The sequence below is a fragment of the Cervus elaphus genome, chromosome 6 (assembly GCF_910594005.1).
Source record: "Cervus elaphus chromosome 6, mCerEla1.1, whole genome shotgun sequence".
NCBI lineage: Eukaryota > Metazoa > Chordata > Mammalia > Artiodactyla > Cervidae > Cervus > Cervus elaphus.
In genome coordinates, this window is record NC_057820.1 from 44020348 (window position 1) to 44046298 (window position 25951).

General features: G+C 35.3%; 1 protein-coding gene across 5 annotated transcripts in view; it reads right to left on the reverse strand.

The window, feature by feature from the left end:
• Positions 1-789: 789 nt before the first annotated feature.
• Positions 790-25951, reverse strand: part of EXOC1 (exocyst complex component 1) — a 52409-nt gene continuing 27247 nt past the window's right edge. For 2 of the 5 annotated variants that reach the window (XM_043906713.1, XM_043906710.1), the window contains 10 exons: positions 21217-21322; positions 17119-17163; positions 15659-15822; positions 14987-15094; positions 13531-13607; positions 12795-13023; positions 9044-9227; positions 6646-6845; positions 4041-4235; positions 790-1596 (listed from right to left, as the gene is read on the reverse strand). In XM_043906713.1, the coding sequence (XP_043762648.1) occupies positions 1444-1596; positions 4041-4235; positions 6646-6845; positions 9044-9227; positions 12795-13023; positions 13531-13607; positions 14987-15094; positions 15659-15822; positions 17119-17163; positions 21217-21322 (1461 nt within the window). In that variant the 3' untranslated portion in view covers positions 790-1443. Of the gene's footprint in view, positions 1597-4040; positions 4236-6645; positions 6846-9043; positions 9228-12794; positions 13024-13530; positions 13608-14986; positions 15095-15658; positions 15823-17118; positions 17164-20159; positions 20187-21216; positions 21323-25951 lie in introns of all 5 variants that reach the window. The other 3 variants (XM_043906712.1, XM_043906714.1, XM_043906711.1) reach the window with 2 other exon arrangements.

The following is a 25951-nucleotide window of genomic DNA, read 5'->3' on the forward strand; positions in this document are numbered from 1 at the left end:
AATGAAATCCATGTAGCCACTGCCCAGTTTAAGTAAAATAACATACCTTTAAAATCCTGCCCCTGCTAGATAGCATAATCTTCCCTTCCTGCTCCATAATCACTCTAGAATTTTATGATCATTTCCTTGCTTTTTCTCAGTTATACCACACTTGTAACTCTAAATACTGTTTATTTTGAACTTTTATATTAATAGAATCATATGATATATATTCTGTGACTGACTTTTTTTTTAAACCTGACATTATTTTCCTGGTATTTATCTGCAGTATTTTTTGTAGATAAAATTCACTAATTCTCAATACTCTATTGGCAAATACTGAATGTACCTTAATTTATCCATCTACTACTAATGGAAAGTTGGACTATTTGCAATTTTTTGCTATTAAAACTGTACTGAGGGACTTTCCTAGGGGCCCAGCGGCTAAGAATCCGCCTTCCAATGTGGGAATGCGGGTTGATCCCTAGCCCAGGAACTGGGATCCCATATGCCATGGGACCTGAGCCTGAGCGCCACAACTAGAGAGAAGCCCACAGGCTGCAGTGAGGCTCCTGATGTAACCAAAAGTAAAATAAATGTCAAAAAAGTGAAGCCGCTGCCCTGACAGGGTCTTTGTGTTTATGCATCAAGGACACGAGTCTCTTCATGGCAGTGATTCAGTCCTCACTGAGTACCACTGACTATGTTTTATGATAAATGACATGTAATAATTCTTCTATATTGATTTTATAAGGACTTGCTTTCATAAAAATGACAGCACATGATAAATTTAAGAATAATATTACCACATTTCAACTTTTTGGAAAATGTATTTCAGACTGTTACACAGAATCACATGATCCTCAAAACTCAAGTTTACAACTGATCTTCACAAGAGCCTTATCCATATACACATTAGTTATTCAGAAGGAAAAATTTGATACAGTATTTTAGTAGTTACATGATTTGTAACCAATAATGAATTACTGAAAGCTGAAGAACTCTCAATGAATTACATATAGGATAACCACTCTCAAATACAAGAAGTGAGACAATAAAGGAAAATTTTCTGTTCAGTCATAGAAAAATGATAAAGGCATTTATGATGAGATAAATGCTTCAAGTTAGTACACAACCTACTGGGCAAATAAAACTGCCACATTGGTTGGTAGTTTTGCTCTTGAATATATGTGGTATGGTATTATCCATTTTGGAGAAATGGCAACCCACTCCAGTATTCTTGCGTGGAAAATTCCATGGACAGAGGAACCTGGTGGGCTACAGTCCATGGGGCTGCAAAGAGTCAGACACAACTGAGCATGCACACATTACCCAATTATCTGACATTAAGTAATACGTAAAATTTCAAGTCTGAGTTCTCAAAATGGTTGCTTGGTATTTTTGAATAGTGTCTGGTGTACTCAGAGTGTTTCTTTCCATTTATCTTTTCTTCTTTTATAAGGTTTAGTGGGACTGTGCAATGCTGGAGCAATAGTCCAGAATGTCCTGAATAGTGAATTCCATTGTAACACCAGATCCAGGATAACAGCGAGCTATCAAACCTTCAAAATGCTTGTACTGGCGAATGAATTCATCCTGCATGGAGTGCCACACCACCTACAACATGAAAATGAGAGTCACTAAACTACAAGTGGAAACAATACATAACAAGAATGTAGAAATACTGTCAAGACATATTCTAAGCATTTAGGATAGCATAATTCACTTTCACACATTGGAGAAGGAAATGGCAACCCACTCCAGTGTTCTTGCCTTGAGAATCCCAGGGACAGGGGAGCCTGGTGGGCCCTGTCTATGGGGTCGCACAGGGTCGGACAGGACTGAAGTGACTTAGCAGCAGGATAGCATAATAGTTAATCACTGTGGATGGTGACTGCAGCCATGAAATTAAAAGATGCTTGCTCCTTGGAAGAAAAGTTATGACAAACCTAGACAACATATTAAATAGCAAAAACTTCACTTTGCTGACAAAGGTCTGTAGAGTCAAAACTATGGTTTTTCCAGTAGTCATGTACAGATGTGAGACTTGGACCATAAAGAGGGCTGAGTGCCAAAAAACTGATGCTTTCGAACTCTGCTGGAGAAGATTCTTGAGTCCCTTGGACTGCAAGGAGATCCAACCAGTCAGTCCTAAAGGAAATCAACCCTGAATATTCATTGGAAGGATTGATGCTGAAGTTAAAGCTCCAATATTTTGGACATCTGATGTGAAGAGCCGACTCACTGAAAAAGACCCTGATGCTGGGAAAGATTGAGGGTGGGAAGAGAAAACGGTGGCAGAGGATGAGATGGTTAGGTAACATCATCGACTCAATGGACATGAATTTGAGCAAACTCTGGGCAGTCCATGGGGTCGCAAAGAGTCGGACACGACTGAGCCAGTGAACTGAACTGGGAGAGAGTGAAGGACAGGGAAGCCTGGTGTGCTACAGTCCATAGGGTCACAGAGTCATGTCTGAGTGACTGAACAATAACAGTTAGAATGTACATCCTGAAGCAAGATTCATAACTCGAGTGACCTTGAGTATGTTACACCACTCTTCTGTGCCTCAAGGCCCTTATCTGTAAACTGGGTAGTGATAATAATACCTTCCTCACAGGTTCAAATGAGATTAAATGAGTGAATGTATGTAAAGTGCTCAAAACAGTGTTCAACACAGTAATGTTTATTACATTCTAGCTGTTATTATATCTGTTCCAATACCCAACACAGATGTGGCTATGCACTACTATGTATGAAATAAGACTAAGGATTAAATGAAATTTCACAGCAGATGAAAGTTTATCTAAAATTAAGGATGCAAAACACTTCTTGATGACATGCAGGATACCAAGATGAGTCAGACTAATCATGAGCAATCAAAGGAATCTATAATCTAGAAGTGGAAACTAAATTGCTGACAGATATAAGCAGAAATCAATACAACACTGTAAATCAACTATACTTCAGTCAAGAAAAAGTAAACAAATGAACAGTCCCATAAGAAAATAAATTTTAGACAACTCTCAAGACAGAATTTGACACACACACACTGACATATTAGTAATATCAATAGGTTACATTTATTCGACTTATTTCATATCAGCACAGTACAAAGTGCTTTATGTATGTATTATTCTATTTAAGTCTCATGACAACCTGGTGAGGGTGGGTACTATGAACGAACACCATTTCTATCTGCCAGTTCAAAGAGTGCCTTCTTCTAGGATTTTTCCTTGTAAATCCTAAATGTCACAAATCTTAAATTCCTAATAGTCAGCTTAAGACTATTTTACTAAACAGCTTTACTTACACTTTTTGCTTCTCATCTTTTAGCTCACAGTATTTCTTCCATTGGGAATGCCACTTTTATTTTATCTGTTAAGTTAGTATCTGACTTCTAGAGACTAACATAAATGCTTTCCTTCATGAACCTTCCATGATGCTAAAATCAAGAGTAATTCTTACTCATCTCTAACTGAGGTTTAAACCTGACTCTATCATACGTTAGCTATGGGATCATGGTCACATCACTCTACCTCTCTAAGCTCTGATTTTCACATGTATAAAATGGCAATGGCAATAATATTAGTGCCCACCTACAGAGTACAGGTATTATTTCTGCTTTTCAAATAAGGAAACTGAGGCTCAGACAGCTGAACTAACTTGCTCCAAACCAGGCAGTTTTACCTGGAGGCAGATTATGAACCCATATCCAGGCTCCCATGCTCACAATCACTCCACATTCCATTCCCTTACTACCCTCCAAACTAAAACAAAACACAGAAAGTAATGAAAAACCTACCCCCAAACAAAAGCAAAACAACTTAATGTCTCAAAATGATACAACAGAAATATAAAAGACACAGAGATAGCCATATAAACTTGTATAAATATTCCTTTCTTCCTCTCAATTTACTAATCTTGTCTGCATTTTATATGGCGCTTTCCTCCTGCACTAAAGTTAGAAAATGTATAGCATTTCTAGAGGAATATTTAGGGGAAAATAGATATATATAAGGATGTGCAATCTAGGTAGGTTAAGAGAACTAAAGCATACCTGAAGTAAGTTCTCCTCTTCACATAAATGTTTATCAACCTTCTTGTAGAGGTTATCGAGACCTTTTTTCACTTCTTTTCCAGGATACTCTTTAATAACTTTTCGGAGTTCTTGCTTGTTAAACGCAAGTTGATAGCTCACTTCCTCCTCTCTTATACCCTGTGCCACCCGAGCTTCCACACCTTCAAAGAAATGCTTCAAGGAAATGAAAAGAAACAACGGCTAAGAACAGCTCTCATTACCACTTAAATTAAAAAAAAAAAAAAATCTGATTATAAAATAGTATATATCCACTGTGTAAAAATCAGACAGTGTGTGAAAATATAAAGGATAAAATAATAATCAGCTATTACCACACTACTCAGAGATAAGCACTGTCAAAAGACTAGAATTCCCTCTAGTCTTTTGATGTGTGAGTATGAAAATGAGATTAATTTTGTATGGTATATTTTTCATTTAATATTTTATATGTTTTTCCCAAAGTATAAATTTTAATGGCTGCATCATGTTCCATCCAATGACTATACTATGTTTATTCATTCCTCCAGTATTAAGTATTTAATATTTTTTACTTTTTCTCTTGAAGTTGGCAAAATCTACTCATCAAAAACAAAATCTATTATAAATACAGCTATAAATAACTTTCATACATAGGTATTTACCCACATTTTTGATGACTGTCCAGCATAAATTTCTAGGACTATAATTCCTCAGTTGAGGAGTGTAATTGTTAAGTATTCTGAAGATTCTTCATATACACAAATTGCTTCCCAGAAAAGTTCAATTATTTTATATTTCTGTCAGCAGTATATGACACTATTTTATCTTATCATACTATCATCAGCATTATCATAATTAAAAAAAAAATCTTTGTCATTTTGAAAAGTGAAAAAGGGGGACTTTCCTGACAGTCCAGTGGTTAAGACTCTGCCCTTCCAATGCAGACGGCATGGATTGGATCCCCGGTGGACGGACGGGGATAGGGAACTAAGATCCCACATGCCAAGTGGTGTAGCCAAAAAAAAAAGGTAAGAAAGGTTTATTTGTCATTTTATTTCAATATTCTTCAGCTAGAAATGAAGTTTATCTGCTTTTCATATGCTCAGTAAGTACATTCAGAACCCATACCATTTACATATTGGGATCTTAGTGCTTTCCTGATTGATTTTAAAAAGATCTTTTATATTAAGTATACTGACTGTTGTGCTGTTATAAATATTCTTCTCAGGTTGCCTTTTAAGTGTAATTGGTTTTTTAACATGTATATTGGCAAGTCTTTACTTGAGCACAACATGTTTCAATACTGACAAGTCAAATCCCCTCTCTACTATTCTCTAAAATTTTCTTAGCAATTATTTATTTATTCTTCATTAAATTATTACATTTTTAATAATAATTTTCTAGACAAATCTGTTCCAGATATTTAAAATTTTTTTCTACACAGATTTTAATTAATTAATTTATTTTTCTACACAGATTTTTAATTGGTTATTATAACATATAGGAAACAAATTGTTTTTTGATATATATATATATCTTGACTAGGTTAAAAAACCTATTTTACTTTACCAGATAAAATAACCTCAACATATTATATACAGGCAATTATAACCCTGAGGGCTTCCCAGGTGCGCAGTCACAAAGACTCCGCCTGCCAACGCAGGAGACACAAGAGACCCAGATTTGATCCCTGGGTTGGTAAGATTCCCTGGAGAAGGAAATGGCAGTCCACTCCAGAATGATTCTCTTTTCATATATCTTTATGTTTCGGTCTTACTACGTTGGCTAGAGCTTCTATAACAATGTTAAATAATAAAGGATTTATCAATGTTTCTGCTCTAAATTTGATTTCAAAGGAAGTTCCTTTATGTTGCAGTTACGTATCATGCAGGCTTTAGGTCTGAGACAGACCCTTTACCCTAAAGGAATATCTGTCTGTTCTTCAGTTTACAAGGCATTGGTTCTGCATTTGAATTGCTGACAACAGATAGACAATTTTTATTTGACTCTAACTTCAAAACATAGATGACTAATCACACTGTGGACCTAATTTGTTAGAAGGGTCCATTTAAGCTTCTACTATGTTGCAAAGTTCTCTAAAACTACCATTTCTCATGTTTAAAGATCAGATTTGCTCTGGGGAATGACAAGTCAAGAAAGGAAGGATAAAAAAAAGGCAAAGAATAAAACAATTTTTTATTTTCTTTTTATCTTGATAGAATTTTCAAAATCTTCATCTGAGCTAGGGATAAAGGTTAGCCATTTATGAGGTAAGAAATGGAAGACTGGTATAATGGAAAAGGCTAAATCTATGGTTAATCCCCCTGCTTTGCTACCTGTCAATTATTATAACTTTTTATTTACTTTGTTTCTTCATTTGTAAAACAAGGATAATGCTATCTTACCCCACATCATCGTTTACAAGCATTAAAAGAAATAATATATGTAAAACATCTAGCAGTGTCTGAGCAGCTTCAGTATCTCAGTCCATCCTTCCTTATCCTCCTGCACCAATGAATGAGCAAACTCAAATGTTTGTTGTGGTACTCACATCTAAACACAGGTTCAAAACCAGGAAAAATGTACTGAATGAAAATATGCTTACATTTAGTTTTTCAAGAGGTTGTCCTAAAGAGTATATGACATAAGACTGAAGGTGATCTGTGTATTTTTGTTTGGCTTCTTTTTTTTCAGCTTCTAGACATGAGATTTTCAAACGAGAAAGTGTTGCAAAAATATGGTGGAAGTTTTCCATCATAACGACATCCCTGGGGGTCTTCTGGCTTTCGTTTGCTACTTTCTCCACTAAAACAAAAATGGAAAAAATGTAATGATGACCTGGTATAAATATGACCACATTTAGCTATGGAAAAATTACATGATTTTTTTCATTTATAAGTTTAAGAAGTAAGCACATTTCTGGACTTAATCAAATAAAACATACTGTATTGAAGGATCTACCTAAACCTAAATAATAAATCATTCTAAAACAGTCATATATATATATATATATGTCTAAATTTGGATTCCTATTTCACATCTTTTAGCCAAACAAATTCTAAATCGTTCAAGTGCTTAAAATGTCAAAGGCAAATAAATGAATGCAATTGTAAGTACTAAGAAAAATAAACCTAATTAAAGAAATAATTCTGTGGTAGTATGAACTTTCTAAGAATGGCCCAAAACTTAGAAGTCATAAAGAGAAAGATGAATAAACTTAACATATAAATAATTTGGAAGCTCTTACACAGTAAAACATACCATAAGCAAAACTGATTTATATCCTTCTAGGTTAACAAAGGATAACAAGACTGATAATACCAAGAAATACTGGGTCTAGAGGCAGATGTGACAGAAACTTTCACCAAACGCTCAAAGGACCAAACAGGTATAATCTTTCTGTGTGGTTATTTGGCAGAAACTCAACAGACACAAAACTTCTGACCCAGTAATTATTTCTAATAATTGATCCTAGGGAAATTATTGGACAATATACAGAAATATACAGAAAACTGGAAACAAACCAAATGCCTGTTAACAGAAGATCTGCTAAGTAAACAATGATAGATGGAACTCTATGTAATCATTAAAAGTGACTACGGTTATCTGTATCAGGAGACAAGGACAGACACTAGAATCACAGAGTCTAGCAGGTTCCAAACAGGCTGTAAGGCGTGAGAAACATTTTAAATTACAGAACACACAATATGTGCATATATGCCAGGGAGAGAGAGAGACTGAAAAGTTCACACAGGTAAAAATTAAATGTTACCTTTGTATGATGAGATTACAAATTACCTTTACTTTCTTCTTGATTTTTAAAGTCAGTTTGCTGATTTTGGGGGATATGTAATGAGCATATACTACTTTACAATCAGACAAAGCAAAGCTACTTTAAATTTTAAAAGAAATATCAACCATGTAAACATTCAATCATATAATTTATCATCTTTCCCCTAAACCTGTTTCTACCAAAAATGTATTATCTGTAACTGTTGAGATAATTCTACTTTTGTCATTTTTTTTTAGTTTTAAAAATTCCTGAATTGATGCAGTCAGATCATTTATTTCAAATTAAACACATCCACACTGTTTCTGTAACTTAGCTGTGTGATCTGATGTAGGAAGATGATGAATTATACTATTTTAGCATTAATTTGGGCTTCCCTGGTAGCTCAGCTGGTAAAGAATCGGCCTGCAATGCAGGAGACCCAGATTCAATAACTGGCTCGGGAAGATCCCCTGGAGAAGGGATAGGCTACCCACTCCAGTATTCTTGACCTTCCCTGGTGGCTCAGATGGTAAAGAAACCACCCGCAATGTGGGAGGCCTGGGTTTGATCCTGGGGTTGGGAAGATCCCCTGGCTGATTGTATGGCAACCCGTGTCAGTATTCTTGCCTGGAGAATCCCATGGACAGAGGAGCCTGGTGGGCTACAGTCCATGGTGTTGCAAAGAGTCGGACATGACTGAGTGACTAAGCAAACACACATGCAGACATCACTGTTGATCAGCTCAAGAAGACTCTTGCTAAAATGCGAATGTAATCCACAAGGTCATTTTTGTGTTTAAAAAATGAATTTCAACTTTGCATACCGAGAGCCAATATGATAAGTAGTTCCTGGTAAATACAAAAGGGTTTTACATACTGTTTTTCAAATTTAAGAAATCTTTATTATTATTTTTAATACATATATATTTTTATTTACTTGTGCCAGGTCTTCATTGCTGCATGTGGGATCTAGTTCCCTGACCAGGGATTGAACCCAGGTTCTCCGCATTGGGAGTGTGGAGTCTTGGCCACTGGACCACCAGAGAAGTCCCAAATTTAAGAAATCTTTAATTTCAGAAAACTTAAAAAAGACTATAGACTATGGAAAATAATGAACACATCTGTCCCCAAACTTCTAACTTAATCAGAAATAATGAAAACAACAGACCAAAAATACCAGAAATAAGGAAAACCACCACCAAAAACTTCTTCATAATGTAACAAAAGCTTACCATTAACAAATACTCCTCTGATAAGTTTAGTATATGCTTTATCTAGATCTCCACGACGCTCAGCATTTTTAAAGATTGATTCTGCGAGTCCAGCAAATTCTTCAAATTCAGCAACAAACGGGAGAATTCCTACTTTACTCTTCTTTGAGATCTTTACTTCTTCCATTTGCCTTATTTGGTTACTCTAAAGTTAGGCAGAAAGCAAGGGAGAAAAACAGCTAAGCAACTTAGAAACAACATACAATTAAAAGTAAATATATATACCACAAAGGCATGATGTAATTTAATACCTAGAACATTTTGGACATTTACTAATCAAAGAGTAATACAATATGGATAACTAAGAAAAACTATTTCTAGAGATTAAAAAGTACATATATATTATTTAAGAAACTAAAATCAAGGAAAAAAATCCAAATTATTCAAAACAAAATGCACTCAAAGCTTGTGAACCTCAGGTCTTTGTTTAAAGTAAAAACAACCAATGAACACTTCTATCATTTATAAAAGGTAAGTATATAATGATTGCCCATTTTGGGGCAGAGCAGATACCAGAGCACACACAGGATCTCTCAAGATTATTTCTGGTTGGTGTCTATATAGTCAAGTTGAGAACCACAACCATTTTCAAATCTCGTCAGCCTAAAATTTGTTTGGATACAGAAGTTCTATGTTTTGGGAGTATGAGAACAGAGGAGAACAGGTACTTCTACTGTGGATTTGCATTATATAGTTTCCCATGTACCTATTAGTCATTTACTCTAAATCAGTATAGCAAAGTACTTGTGTAAGATGGATACAAAGTACAAACAGACATAGACAGAATATAGACACTTTGGTTCAAAATAATCAATTATGATTCTGTGTACTTCCAGGGGATCTAGTTCTATTCCCAGTAAGAAGTACATTGCCAAAATGTTGAATCATTTTCAACTCCTACCTAAAATTTCATTGTGCTGAGATTCTGGGGGTATAACCTGAAAACCATATGACATGTAGAGATTAGAAAAGTAACCGTTCTTTTGTTCAATATGGTATTGGAAGTGCTAGACATAGCAATCAGACAGGAAAAATAAATAAAAGGAATCCAAATTGGACAAATAATTCTAAAACCTGTATGGAAACACAAAAGATCATAATAGCCAAAGCAAGCTCAAGAAAGAAGAACAAAATCAGAGGTATTATGCTCCCTGATTTCAAACTATACTACAAAGTTACAATCATCAAACAATATGGTACTGGTACAAAAACACACATGTACATTAACAGAACAGAGCGCCCAGGAATAAACCCATCCTTATATGGTTAATTAATCTATGACAAAGAAGGCAAGAATATACAATGAGGAAGAGACACCCAGACCGTATCATTTTCAAAGGTTAAAGGGTACAAAACCACATCACTATAGTGTGAGGAATCCTGAAAAGCAAAGTAAATGCAGGTAAGAAATGTACTGGAGTGCAGTGTCCAGCTTGGTAGTACTTGATATATTTCTAATTTTATCCCTAGTTCTTGGCAGGCTAATCTTTTTAGCCCTGTTCCTTGAAGAACACTTTGGGCTTGGCCACCAGATGAAAGTACTAAACTCAGATGCCATCTATTCCACTTTCTGCAGTTGTCTGACATTCATTCTTTGGCTCAATACACAAAGAACCATTCACTACTTTTTCAAGGTATGCTTTAGGTCCAGATCTTGTCCCAAGTACCAAAACATGTAACACTTACTAAGCACACACAACTGACTGGACACTGTGAAAAGACTTGATTTAAATTAAGAAACAGATTGATGATAACCAACAGAAGGAACCATCCTTCTCCCTTTAGTGACAAAAGGTCCATCTTTTAGAAATACATGCAATTTAGGAAAAAAACATGACTTTATACCTTCGTCTAGGTTAATTTTACTAAATTTCTTCACTTCCCAGTTTTGAGAGTAATATGAACATTCTTCAGCAAACTATTACTAATTACCACTATTATTCCCTGGTGACTCAGATGGTAAAGCATCTGCCTACAATGTGGGAAACCGGGGTTCGATCCCTGGGTTGGGATGATCCTCTGGAGAAGGAAATAGCAACCCAGTCCAGTACTCTTGCCTGGAAAATCCCATGGACGGAGGAGCATGGTAGGCTACAGTCCATGGGGTCGCAAAGAGTCGGACACGACTAAGCGACTTCACTTTCACTTTCATTACTGTCATCATCACCATCATCATCACCATCATTACAAGCAATTAGTTACAAGCTCTTATTCTGTACCAGGCAATGTGCTAAGCACTTCATTTGAACCCATGTCTACATCTCCCTGACACTATTATGTCTTACACTTATAATAATTACATTCAACTGGATTGAGAGGTATTATATCAAAGTTTTATATACTAGTTTTATTCACTGATAAGAGCAAGAAAATCTTCATATTCTAAAAACGTACAGTGTTCTCATGGTTAATGTTCTAGCTATTCTTATTCTATGTCACATGGGACTCATTATCTTAGACTTTAGTAATTCTTTATTTTCTTTTTGGCAATCAGCTTACAATCAGACCTTACAGGTTTATCATCACTTCTGAAGAAAGCTGGGCAGGGAAGAGGATAAGTGGACAAATTTCATAATATTTCAAATGCCATGCAATCATTTGGTGGGGAAGGAGGGTTAACAAGTCTGTTGAGGTGACATTTACGTTTCTACAGATGGCTTTTAAACTTTCAGAAATCAGTAAGCATTATTTTTAAAAAGTATAAAAGATGATGTTGATTTTAATTACCCTTAATATTTTTATTATCCTCTCATTATTCTATGGGCTTCCCTGGTGGCTCAGCCGGTAAAGAATCTGCCTGCAAAGCGAGAGACCTGGGTTCGAGCCCTGGGTTGGGAAGATCCCCTGGAGGGAATGGCTACCCACTCCAGTATTCTTGCCTGGATAATTCCAATGACAGAGGAGTCTGGCAAGCTACAGACCATGGGGTCACAAAGACTCAAACATGACTGAGCGATTTTCACTCACTCATTATTCTACGGCTATTCAAGCACCGGATTTAACTTAGAGGTTACATAGTAGAATAATTCAGATGATAAATATCTATTTTTACATATTAATACTAAATATATTAATAAAATGAAACTCTTTTTAGAACCTGGCCCAATCCTGTTCATATCTATGAGCTTACCAAAACCTAACAGAAAAAATAAAGTTAATGATTTTTTCCCTATTAGAAGGAGAAAAATGATAACTGCCAAAAGTTGTCATAAGAACAATTTATTCTTAAAGCAATATGATTAAAGCTATTAAACTGAAAAAATACTTTAATCAATTAAAATAATCCAACTATTAATTATCTTATTGTAATATATTAAAAGAAGAAAAACAATAAATTCAAGTTTCAGTTGTTTCATTAAATCTATGGTCACTAATTGGTCACCTGGGATTTCAGTTACTTAGTGGATCTCGGGTGTAATCGCTGCTGCCTCTGTGTCAGCTACTCCAGAACTTGCCATGATTCACAGTGTAGACGGGACACAACTTGGCACAGCGCCATCCAACTAACCTGCTCCTGTATACTGCAGCCAATACCCTGCTGCGAGGCTTAGGGGATAGGAACAGTAGATCCCCCGGTGGAAAGCCAGAAGTCTTTTAAACACACACACACACACACACACACACACACACACACACACACACACACACACACACACACACTCTGCAATGGTTAAGAGTTCTAAGTTACTGAAAAAAAAAATACCCAACTTACAATACATTTGTCAAAGTTCCTTTTGACAGTCACCAAAACATTTCCCAGTGTAGTACTCAGAAAAGAAGCGGGGTCCACATTCTGTGCAGTCCACACATGGTGACTCATTTTGACTAGCATATAAAGGGAGTTAAAGCTATCGATTTTGTCTCCTAATGCAATCAAGTTGTTCAGTTCTGGCTCAATGCAGCGAAATATTTTAATCATCATTTGGCGGATCATATCTTTCCTGTTCAGAAATACAAAAAGTTAGTACAAGCTTCAGGTGTATTCATCTTTAACTTTAATCCACTCGGTATACACAAATGACTACAATTTGATATATCAACTAACACTGTCCAAATAGTTAATTATTCTAGAATGGCTTCCAATATAAACATATTTTTTTTGAGGTTGCATTTTTATCACTCAAAATAACGTCCTTTGTAGAACTGGGTCCTGAAATGTGCTCTGTGATTTCTGAGAAATACACTACAATTCAAATGCTACTTCCTACCAGCAAACATCAAAATTGACTGCATTTGTGTGATTACAGGAGCAAAGAAAAGCCGAAGAGCCATGAAGGGGACCAATTTTACTTCACTGAGAAGTTCTGTAACACACTGGGCACACAGATCGGTGCTCTGAGTGTTGTCAGCTATGGACAGTAATCTGGACTCCTCACTGGGCAGCATTCCTTCCTGCTCAATTGAAAGTTTTTTTTCACAATAAACAACAGATAGTAACAAACACATACTCAGATGAAACAGGCAGCGGTGTGCCAGCATTATGTTGCCGTGACAACGTTCCTCCATCTGTGTCCTCTGCTTCAGTCTGCAAAAATTATTCAGGTACTTTACATAATAAAAGACTAACAAATTGACTAGTTTAGTTTATATAGCAATAGCCTGCTCAGTCTTAAAATTCTTAGGAGAGAATGTATGACGAGAAATAATGATTTTTAAAGGTAATATTATCAATGAAATTATATAATTTAATATGGTGTTTCAGAATGTTCAGGAGAAGCTTTGTTTTCAGATTTTATCTGAGAATGAGAAGTTGTGTTTGCTTGTGAGCACATTTGGGGGGGGTGAGGCGGGAGAGAAAGGTAGAGGAGACTCAGAGGGAGTGCAGAACGAGGGGGCAATTTAATAAAAAGCTGAAAACATCTAGGGACATGTTCAAGGGAGAATTTTGAAAATTAAGATCATTCTAATAAAATTAACATTCTAATAAAACTTGAGCATAAAAAATGCTGTCAGAAGTTCTTACAGAAACTAACAAACAAATTTACTAGCAATACCATCTACAAGAACAAATCCCCTAATCATCTGAAAGACTTAATTTCTCAGTCATTTGAGCACTGTTTTTATATGTTAGTTCTCTTAAAGATCATCTTAATTTAAAAAAAAACCACTCGATTGCATTGTGCTTTTAAGTTCTTTAAAATACTCTAGCAAATGTCTCATTTTATTTTTTTACATTTATGCCACCAGAGAGCCATGTTCAATAGGCATTATTATACCCATTACATAGATGAGGAAAAATAGGGATTAAATAATTAGTTTATGGTCTCATAGTAAGAAAGCCATAAGAAAGATTCTGATTTGAGGCTTCACCATTTTTTTCTTGCTTGCTTTCATTTATTTTTTAAGACCATGGGGGCTTCCCTGGTGGCTCAGCAGTAAAGAAATCTGCCTGTCAACGCAGTAGCCACGGGTTCAATTCCTGGGTTGGGAAGATCCCCTGGTGAAGGAACTGGCAATCCACTCTAGTATTCTTGCCTGGGAAATCCCATGGATAGAGAAACCTGGTGGGCTACAGTCCACGGGGTCGCAAAGAGTCAGACATGACTTAGTGACTAAATAACAACAAATATACATTAAAACATCATTTTTTAATTTTTTAATTCTATTTTTCTTGATCACTAAAACAATAAATTTACTTTTTAAAAATATTTTTTGCCAAGTAAACTCAGACATGTCCCCCATTCATCAATTTGGAGAATGTTTAGGCCTAAGATAGTCTAGAATATTAGATTAGATGCCCAAACCCTATCCTTTTTTTAATTATCTTATATGATAAAAATTATTAAAAAAATCCTTACAATGTAAATTCTTTCTGTTCTGATATTGAAATTATGACAACATACTGATTAGGCTAATTATGATATAGATCATAAATATGAGCTAGTAAATAAATGCCACCCATACCACAGTTGCAGGCATACTCTGATGTTGCTGCAGTTTGAAAAATTTACTTATGAAGTCTTGTTCTGCCAGACACAGGGGCTCCAGTTCACTCAGTACCTGTTCAAAGATCTGAAGAAAACCAAAATGATTCTACAAAGAACTGAACAAAACGCTTAAAATAACATTCTACACTTAATCACTTTTCTGCAGCAACCAGGGAAGCTTTATCTATAATCTTAATAGAATCCCCCAAACGAATACTTCCAAGATTGACAGGACAATGCAGTATTAATGAGGCATAATAGGGTCAGAACATACCTAAAACAAAACTGACAACAATTATTCACTTGGAATCTGGAAAGAGGAACATAGCGATAAAACTTTTTATTTAAACAATTTAGCTTCATAAAAGCTGTTTCCTCTGTGTAGTCACTCAAATAACTGGATTGACAATGCAAGCTCTTTATGATTTATAACAAATTTTAATAAAGCTGTTATGTCATTTAATTGATGGATCACATTTCAGTTGCCATTTGACCAGTATTTTTTTTTTAGATTCAGAAATGGAAAGTAAGACATGGTTAATTAAAAGAGTCAATAGAGCCCAAATCTTTGAACACAATTAAAGCAATAACAAACTGGTGCTAGAAAACTGACAGTAATGTGTAAGAAACATGCGTCATTTTATTTTACCTTATCAAATCTGGCTCTGTCGGCGACATCGAGATCAGAGGCCGACATGTTTCCCATGTCCAGCAAGGAAGATGACTGAGACCTGCGGTTCCCGGAGCTCTGAACACTGAGCTTATTTAGACTGGAAGTAGATCCGGTTAATTTCCCAGAACTCCCGTGAAGACCTGGGAAACGATAAACCTTTAAAAGCTGTGACCTTCACGAATAAAAGGTCCATGGCATAAATCAGGGCTCCCTTCTGCTGTCCTGCTCTTCTGGGGCTCATGTGGGTGAGGGCACAACTCTGCCACATGAAGAGGACGTAGAGTGTAAAGACTCTTTCGTTAAGATTTCTGTTGTACTTCTGAGCCTATGTAAAGATAGGTGAAATCATACAGAATTACAGAATAAGATTGAAAGGGATCTTAAAGATCACATCTGTGCCCTGCCCAGTCTCATCACAGTTGTCTGATGATTTTTCTAAAGTAGATGAGGATTTCTTTTCCACTCAGAAGACATGACTATGGATGAAAGTCACTGACCCCCTAGAATACTGGCTAACATAATGATTGTATTTCTAGAAAAAAACTGCCATATTCCAATATTATTTGCCTCTACATTAAATCAACATATTAGGCTGAACCATATGAAACTACCAACACTCAATTATTCTTGTCCTACTAAAAATGTCAATTACATACGACTCAACTTAATACATTCCTGAACTCAGTCACCCTTGTTTTTTCAGCAAGTGAATTGATTAAAGTTCTTTTAAAAACTAAACGAAACAAAAAGAAAAAACAAAAAACAAAAACAAAACCCTGAATATTTGTTGTATTTAAAATACAACTACCATAACACATACATAGTTAACTATATTAATATGGGACATCTGAGTTTAGGTATAAACACAGGTATCTATCATAGCTATGAGGAAAAATGAGAACAATATGTCTGGACAATATCCTACATACATCAAACTATTAAAGGATTCTATTTTTACAAGAAAATGTGATGTTTTTATTCAGAATTAAATTTAAACAGTAACACATTTTTATTCTTCTTGACTATTTCTCAGCTAAACCTGTATTATTCGCTGATGGTCAGAAGGGACAAATAATAAAATAAGTGATAAAAAATATGATATACAGTTAGTTAGAGACAAACTTTGGTTTCATTATGCAAAATCTGACCATACGTACAAGAAATTTTATAGTTTCTAAATACAGCCTGAAAACAAAAGTATAATGGTTAAGACTTTTATAAATTTCTGACTACCCACCATACATGTTTAACCATACCACGTATTTCTTGGATGTAGTCATACCACTTCCTTTCTGTTGGTTTTCTTTCTGGCCAAAACCTGGCAACCCAGAGCAATCAGTATTTCTGGTGTAACTTTTTTCAAGATAAATAACTAGTTTCTAGACATTAAACAAACATGCATTGAGAATACCTACTAATACACTAAGCATACTCACTCTCTGTTTCCTGTTTGACAGCACTTTCTTTTCGAGGCAGTGTAGCTGTGATGGATTAGGTTGCAAGCATCAAAGACAAAGACAAGTTAATAAACTGCAATTTGCACAAACCATGCACAAGAGGAAGTTAAAGCTCTAGTTTAAAAGACACATGCAAAGAACCATGAGCATCAAGTAACAAGAGATGCAACATATGTTTAGTTGGTCAGCTACTGCTTGAGAAATTACATGACAGAAAAAACTTTACTAGTCTTTTAATGTACTATTTTATGCAAATATTCAGGTAAAAATATCTACATTTGTAAACCTCCCCCACACGTTTAAATGATGTTTTTAAGTCTCCTAAGCTGATGTACTTAAATTTAAAGACTATACTTCCAAGTTCTGATTTCTGAAGAAAACAGAGGTCAAGTAAATAATTTAATACAGTGAAAATTTAATAGAATGAAGTTGCACATTTATACATTAAATGCATTAACAATCCTGTATTCACTGAAAGCTCTTGGAAGGAATCTCCACTGTACTAAATAATTTTATACTCCCTCTGATAAAAAAATTATGAGTGGAGTTTTAAAACCATTTTAGAAATAATAAGCTAAACTGTTTAGTAACTTAACTGGCTCTGTGAACATTGAGAATAAAACATATGTATCAAAATACTAATTATTGGGAGATGGGTAGGTAGAAGGATAAAGCTGAGAGACAGGTCTAATGTAGGAATTGGAGCTCTTTCAGGGTCATTTGGTATTTCCTTTATCTAAAACCTCTCTTTAGTATTTGTTAGATCAATTGTAGAGATCGTTTTGTCAAACATTCTAAACCCAAATGAGAATCTAATTTGAAAGGCAAAGAAAGAAAATATAGAATAAAACAGAAAATTAATGAATATAACTCTAGAAATATTTAAGAAATAGAAAACAAGGTGTCAACTCCTGCCAATCAGGGATAGTGATAGTTGCTATTACTAGGCAAAAGCTCGAGTATAAACTACTAATTTGCCACACCAAAAACATGTAAATCTTCCCAGCCTTGTCTGCCTGAAGTTTAAAGGAATATGAAATGATAAGGCTGGACATTACAGCAACCAGGAGGGAGGGATGCACTGGAGCTATTAGCTTGTCAATCTGAACAGTACCTTCTGGCGGTCTTAAGGTGCCACTCTACTAAATTCACCAGTTTCAGAGCAAAGCCTAATTCTGTATATATTTTTATTTTTTTTAAAGTAGTTAATAAATACTACTAGTGTCCTATTTGGGCTCATAAAAAAGTCTATATTATTTATCAGCAAGAAGTAACAATATTCTGGTAAATTTTAAATATCCTTAAACAGTTCCTGCTAGAGTATAAGCACCAAGAGGGTAGGGTCTTCACTCATTGCTGCATTCTCAGTATCGAGCAGCGATGATCATGTAATAGGTAATTAATAAACATTTACTGAATGAATCTTCCCCTCAGGACTGAATGTAGTCTTGTGTTCAAGACTCCCTTTGGAGTCAACAAGATTTCTTAATTTAGTGGAGAAACACTGAAAAAAATGTGTTTGGCGTATCATTTTTTAAGTTTTGGATTACTAAAGATAAGGAAGTTATTATGTAAATGGACTCAACTAATATTTGTGTGTCTTAGTAGTAAAAAGAAAAAAAATGGGCAATTTAAAAAATTATTACTAAGTATCCTTTGCCTGTCTTTTCATTAAGTACATCTGAGGAATACAAAAGAAAAACAAAACACCAAAGTATCAATCTTGGGGGGACAATTCCACACCTCTGAAAATATCAGGGTAAACCTTCTGATCTAAAAAAGGCAAAGATTTTATAAAAACCTTACCACAAAGAAAAAGTACTTTACTGGCATTGTAACATTATTTTAAATTATCTAAACTAAGTAGATGTTAAAGACTTGAGTAAAGAATGGTTCAAAAAGAGAGAATTCCCCTGAATCTCTATGACTATACACAATTTCCTTTTGTAAAATACATTCAATCTGACTTTTTATTCTTATTAGTATCTCGGATGCAGCATTTTCAGAGCAAGGAAAAAACAAAACAAATTTAAAATTTTATTCATAATTACTTAATTTTGATCCATTGAAAAGTTATCTTCCCCAAATTTTAGGTTTCTCTTTTAACTGTAATTACTATTAAGAACTGATTTAAACATAATTTGAATCCTTGAAAAGGTATCTTAAAAAGCTTACATTCTACTTATTTAGAACTTCTGAAGTCATTTGTATTTAACTTGAAATTTATTTTTAAATGTTGACCAACAAGCTATATTTTCAAAGATGAACAAAATAGTTTTTATCCTCTGAATTCTGTTTATTATTTAGTTTTTCTTTTCTTGTAACTGATAACATCAAAGTAATAGAAACTATAATTTTTTGGTTACTCTCCTATTTCTTATTACTTAATAGGTACATACCAGAGATGTAATTTTAACCCTGTTTTAAAAGTATCTTCTAAACTTGTCTTAGGTTAATTAAAAATTTTTTAACAAGATAATTTAAGAACTTCAAGGAATAAGAAAAAAAATCAAGGTTTTAGGTGAATGCAATGATACCATTAAGATAGTATTGTACTTGATTTAAATTATATTTCAATTATGTCATTTATCTCAATGAGAATCTTAAGCTTGATAACTTAATATTATGATAGTGGCATTAATAACCTTCCAAGGAGGTAGTTTTAGAAAGATTTCCCTTTTACTGCAGTAACAAGTGATGACAAATATACTAAATGAAAACATTAAACATGTAACTGTATTAATATGTTGTTTACTAAAAAGAAAAACTGATTTAACATATCCATGGTGAAACATTAACAAGGATATAAACACACCGTTTAAGAACAAGTAACCTTTAGGATGAGTTAGCATTTCTGTTTCCAAAAGCCTATTGTCCCAGTATTTTTATCAGTATCTTTACCAAAGTGTAATACACAGATTCAAACCATTTAAAAAATCTGAACTAGTATCACCAATATATTAGTGTTGTATTAAAAAAAAAAAAAAAAACCACAAACCAGTGAATCACAAAATAATTACCCACTACTAAAGATAGTCTTCTTTGTCCTAAAGAAAAGAATGGAAAGATGAGCTATCAATTTCAATCAGGGCACAGGCTCCTTTCAACAAGCAAATGCTAAACTCATGGTTCTAAAGGGGAACTATGCAGACACAGAGGACACACTGTGGCCATTTAAGGCCAGGTTTTGACTCCAATAGGCACAGAACTCCATCCAAAAAGAAGTCCAGAGATGGGTACATGCAAGAGCAGAATGTGGCCTCGGCAAATCATTTCCTTGCAACTTGATACTTTCACTGGTTATCCTTTTAAATCAAGTTTTTTGTTTATTTAACATATTTAGAAGCAACAAAAACCCCTCTTGTTTCAAAAATAACTCTTTGGAAAAATGAAGTATAATTGCAGGAGAAATTTTGGTGACATTTTTAAAGCCCCTTCATAGGGGAGAAAACACTTAGCAACTTTCTTTTTGATTCAAAATAGCCAGTGACAAGTAAGAAGCCAGGAATCACTTCACTTCCCTGTGGAGTGCAATGACTTAAGAGATCACAGACTTGCCTCCAACTGTTGTAAAAGGTCTTTTAGGAAATCAGAAACTGAACTTCCAACATCTGTCTCTTAATCTAGTACTTTCTCTCCAGACTGCACTTCATTCTCTGGCCAACTGCTGCTTCTATGACTATACACAGTTGTCCCTGGTATCTGTGCAGGGTTGGTTCCAGCACCAGTCGTGGATACCAAAATCCATGGATGCTCAAGTCCCATGGTTGGTCCTCCATATTTATGGGCTCCGCGTCTGCGGATATGAGGTGCACTGTACTTTTATTAGACATGGCATGTATATACAATTGCTGTCAAGTTCACATACTGCAGAATTTTAATTAGTAAAAATAAGGATTTAGAGATATACTTGTTCCATGAAAAACCTATAAATCAAACCAATGCATTAGATTTATTCTTTTACTAATTCTATTGTATCTCCTTCCACCTTGCCTAAAAAGTCTTAAAATTATGTGTCACAAATAAAATAATTTTTAATAGAAGAGAAAACAAGGGGACTGAGGTGCCTAAGCTTACCAAACTTCTTGCTTTCTTTAGTTGTGCCAGTCATCTTGATCTTTGCAACTTCAAAGAAATCTTTAATTTCTCTCTCATAGAGTCGTGATAAATAATCCATGTAATTCTTAAAAGTGAAAACAACACATACTCATTAATAAAACAAATATAACAATTTCCATTTCTCAATCCCCCCATATCCTTTGTACTTGTTTTGAATTTTGTGGTCTTAAAATATTTGATGCATTTCATAGGACACAAGAAGGCTATTTTCCATCTTTTAAAAAAACTGAACTGGCATCATAATATTAACAATTTGTAAAAATATGAAGTTAATAATTACACTCACATTTTCACTTTTATACATTCAGTTCAGTTCAGTTGCTCAGTCACGTACGACTCTTTGCAACCCCATGGACTGCAGCACGCCAGGCTTCCCTGTCCATCACCAACTCCTGAAGCCTGCTCAAACTCATGTCCATTGAGTCGGTGATGCCATCCAGCCATCTCATCTTCTGTTGTCCCCTTCTCCTTCAGTCTTTAATCTTTCCCAGCATCAGGGTCTTTTCAAATGAGTCACTTCTACGCATCAGGTGGCCAAAGTATTGGAGTTTCAGCTTCAATATCAGTCGTTTCAATGAATATTCAGGACTGATTTCCTTTAGGATTGACTGGTTCTATCTCCTTGCTGTACAAGGGACTCTCAAGAGTCTTCTCCAACACCACAGTTCAAAAGCATCAATTCTTCGGTGCTCAGCTTTCTTTATAGTCCAACTCTCATACCCATACATGACTACTGGAAAAGCCATAGCCTTGACTAAATGGACCTTTGTTGGCAAAGTAATGTCTCAGTTTTTTAATATGCTGTCTAGGTTGGTCATAGCTTTTCTCCCAAGGAGGAAGCCTCTTTTAATTTCATGGCTGTAATCACCACCTGCAGTGATTTTGGAGCCCCCCAAAATAAAGTCTCTCACTGTTTCCATTGTCTCCCCATCTATTTGCCACGAAGTGATGGGACTGGATGCCATGATCTTCATTTTCTGAATGTTGAGTTTTAAGCCAACTTTTTCACTCTCCTCTTTCACTTTCATCAAGAGGCTCTTTAGTTTTTCACTTTCTGCCATAAGGGTGGTGTCATCTGCTTATCTGAGGTTTTTGATATTTCTCCTGGCAATCCTGATTCCCATTTGTGCTTCATGCAGCCCAGCATTTCAAACGATGTACTCTGCATATAAGTTAAATAAGCAGGTGACAGTATACAACCTTGACGTACTCCTTTCCCGATTTGGAACCAGTCTGTTGTTCCATGTTCAGTTCTAACTGTTGCTTCCTGACCTGCATACAGATTTCTCAAGAGGCAAATAAGGTGGTCTGCTATTCCTATCTCTTGAAGAATTTTTCACAGTTTGTGGTAATTCACACAGTCAAAGGCTTTGGAGTAGTCAATAAAGCAGCAGTAGATGTTTTTCTGGAACTCTCTTGCTTTTTCAATGATCCAATGGTAATTTACACATTACCTTTCATGTATTTTAAACATAGCTGCATTCATACTGTACTGGGTGTTTGGGTCAGCACAATCACGCTTTTCCAGTGTCATATGCTAATGACTGCACGCTATTATGCTCTGTTGATGTTCACAATTTAGTAAACCAACCTCCTAACACAGACTACATAAGTGGTTTCGATGTTTTGCTGTGATAGACAATGTTACAATAAGCTTTTCATCTCTAATGAACTGCTTCCTTGGAATAATTTCCTAAGGGTAAAGTTACAGTGCTAAGGAATAAGGGAATCTTTTAACTCTTCTTCCATAATGCCATGCTGTTTCAAAAATTATTATACCAATAGACAGGATCAATGACATTGAAGCAGGACACTGAGTTTTACCATACCTTGCCAGCATGGGGTATTAAATTAGCCCAAAATAGGTTACTCTCATAAGAATTTAATTACTACATCTTACAGTTTTCATAATCAAATAATTTATTTAAAAAAAACAAAATTTATTCTAGTTCAAATGAAAACATCTATTATTTAACATGCAAACTCATTCCCTCATCATCTATGCTTACTATCATACAAAAATATTTTATACCCTTACGAAAGAGTCAACAGTAGGAGACCATGTATTTTTCCAAATCGTATGTTAAATGCCTTATGTAGAGTTTAACTAAATTTAAATAAATCCACAGCAGAAAAACTCCTATGCCTAGTTATTCTTTTAAATTTATCATGAAATCTACACTTCAATTTCAAACACATCCAGTTTTAGAACAGTTTACTTTGCTTTAAACATCAGATGTAACTTTCAGAGGCATATCACTTAAATTATTTGTATACTGGACTCATAGTTCATTATTGATTTTTAAAGTTATTTTATAAATATATAAAAATATATTAGATATATTTATATATATTTAGATATTTTATAGATAGATATGTCCTTATAAAAAATTTTTGGATGAAACATAATATAGAGCCTTCTTTTTTCCAATTTGTATGCCACATACATTTCACACAGATTCTCCATAAGGAAAGTTAAATAGGAAATTTTTTCCTGTGATCTTTGTGTGTAACTTTAAAAGCAAATCTAAAGCTAAACAGACACTAAAATTATTCCTATTTCATTGAGCTATTTCACTTTTTAGCATCTCATTCTTTGAATTTTAAATTATCACACACTGATCACTGGAAATCAATGTAAATGACTGACCAACTTATAATTCATAAAATCTTCATTAGATTTCTACTCAACTCACTCAATATAACAGACTGCATTCCAATACCCAAATTAAGTGCACACTACTACCCAAGCAATTTAAACAGTCTCAAAACAGCTATTTTGCTATTTTTAAAACAGTGATTTGAGCAGACTACCGAAAATCACCTTCTTTTTCAATACAATTCAAATGACTGAACACCCTCCCCCAGGTTCTCAACAGAACCCACGGGTGGGAAAGCCCACAGACAGGCGTGACTCCCAGCTCATTCACTTACTGAATTCAGAGAGAAGCTTCTCACTGGGAGTATTTTTCTTAGCACCCTGTATACAGCACCTAACTTAAAATCCAACTATCTTGAGCTTAAATACTGTTATCTCAGGCAGTATTTCCAACTTTATTTTGTGCTCACTTTAGAGTCTTACAGATAACACCATGTTTTATTTTCTATATTTACAAATATAGGACTGAGGCTGAGACAATGTGTGAGCAGTCTTAAAGACTGTCGGCCTCAAGGGGCTATTAGGAGAGGAAAGATTGTTCCTACCTAAACAAGGATAAACCATCTCCCTGCTCAACTGCTCTACATGCATAACTCAGAGCCCCAGCTAGACAGAAGGGATTCTGGGCAGCCGAGCTTATTACATGCCCAACGCACCTCTATTTTCCTTAGGCTCTAATTACATACACCCCAAATCAGGGGTTTGCTTAGATTCAGCCATAAGTAGAGTTGGGGCAGGGCCTAGTTATTCTTTTCCCTAAAGAAATGAAGACAAGCTTTTCCTGGTCCTGCCAAAAAGTGTGAGCTGGGTACAAATAACCAAGTACAAAGGTGAGTGCTAAGTCACTTCAATCAGGTTCCTTTGCAACCCCATGGACTATAGCTCACCAGGCTCCTCTGTCCATGGGATTCTCCAGGCAAGAATGCTGGAGTGGGTTGCCATTTCCTTCTCCAGGGGACCTTCCTGAGCCAGAGACTGAAGCTGAATCTCCTATGTCTCCTGCACTGGCAGGCAGGTTCTTTACCACTAGCACACACTACATGGGAAGTATGAAGTACAAATAGTATCTGGATTTAATTATTATTTCTTACCAAAGAAACACTGATTTGTCAGGTTCCTTTTTTCATTCCTTTCTTTCCATTTCCTTTCATTCCTTTCTTTGTCATATTAATAAGATTCCTATTTTTGAAAACACTTGAGCAACCAAATTAGATTATCAGGCATAAAACTGCATGGTCTGTCACAAGTTCAAACACAAGATAAAGTAAGATTCTTTGGAAATAAGATAATTTCATTTAAAAAAGCACATCAATATTGTCAATTGAAAATATACCATGAGCAGAGAATGATTCCATACTTCAGCACTAGACTGGCTACTGTCTTGCTTCTTCACTTTAAATTACATTCATGAAGCTACATATATATAAAGATACGGCAATAATACTCACTGAGAACACAATCAGGCAAAAAGCTTATTGATTATTTTACTCATTTGAATATTCACTAGGGGACAAGGCACTTGTTGGCACAAAACTCTTAAGATGTAACAATATTTAATCATTCAAAATACAGTATTAATCCTCTTAAAACTTCAGAAGGCAAAGATTCCAGTCATGCAAATATTCTTCTGTAAGCTATCTCCAAATCAGAATTCTGCTGACTCAAAACAAATCAGAATACAACACAACAGTGGAGTCCTGAACCCAAGGGTTCCTGCTACAATGGCCGTTTACTAAATGAGAGCATGTCATTCTGCTACTCAAAGCTCATCAACACCCCTCCCTCATCTCTCTGCAAGTAAAAACCAAGTTCTCAACAACGGTGCGCAGTCCCTTCCCATCTGCCCTGCCCCCCCCACCTCTCACGCCCGCCCTCCCATCCGGAACCTGACTCGAGGTGCTCCCACCACCACGGCCTGGTTGCTCCTCCAGTGCCCCAGGTTGCTCTCGCCTTGGGGCACTTGTGCTGTGCTGGGAAAGCTTTCCTCGGAAATTCCCACTGCGCACCTCTGCTTATCTTTAAAATTTGTGCTCA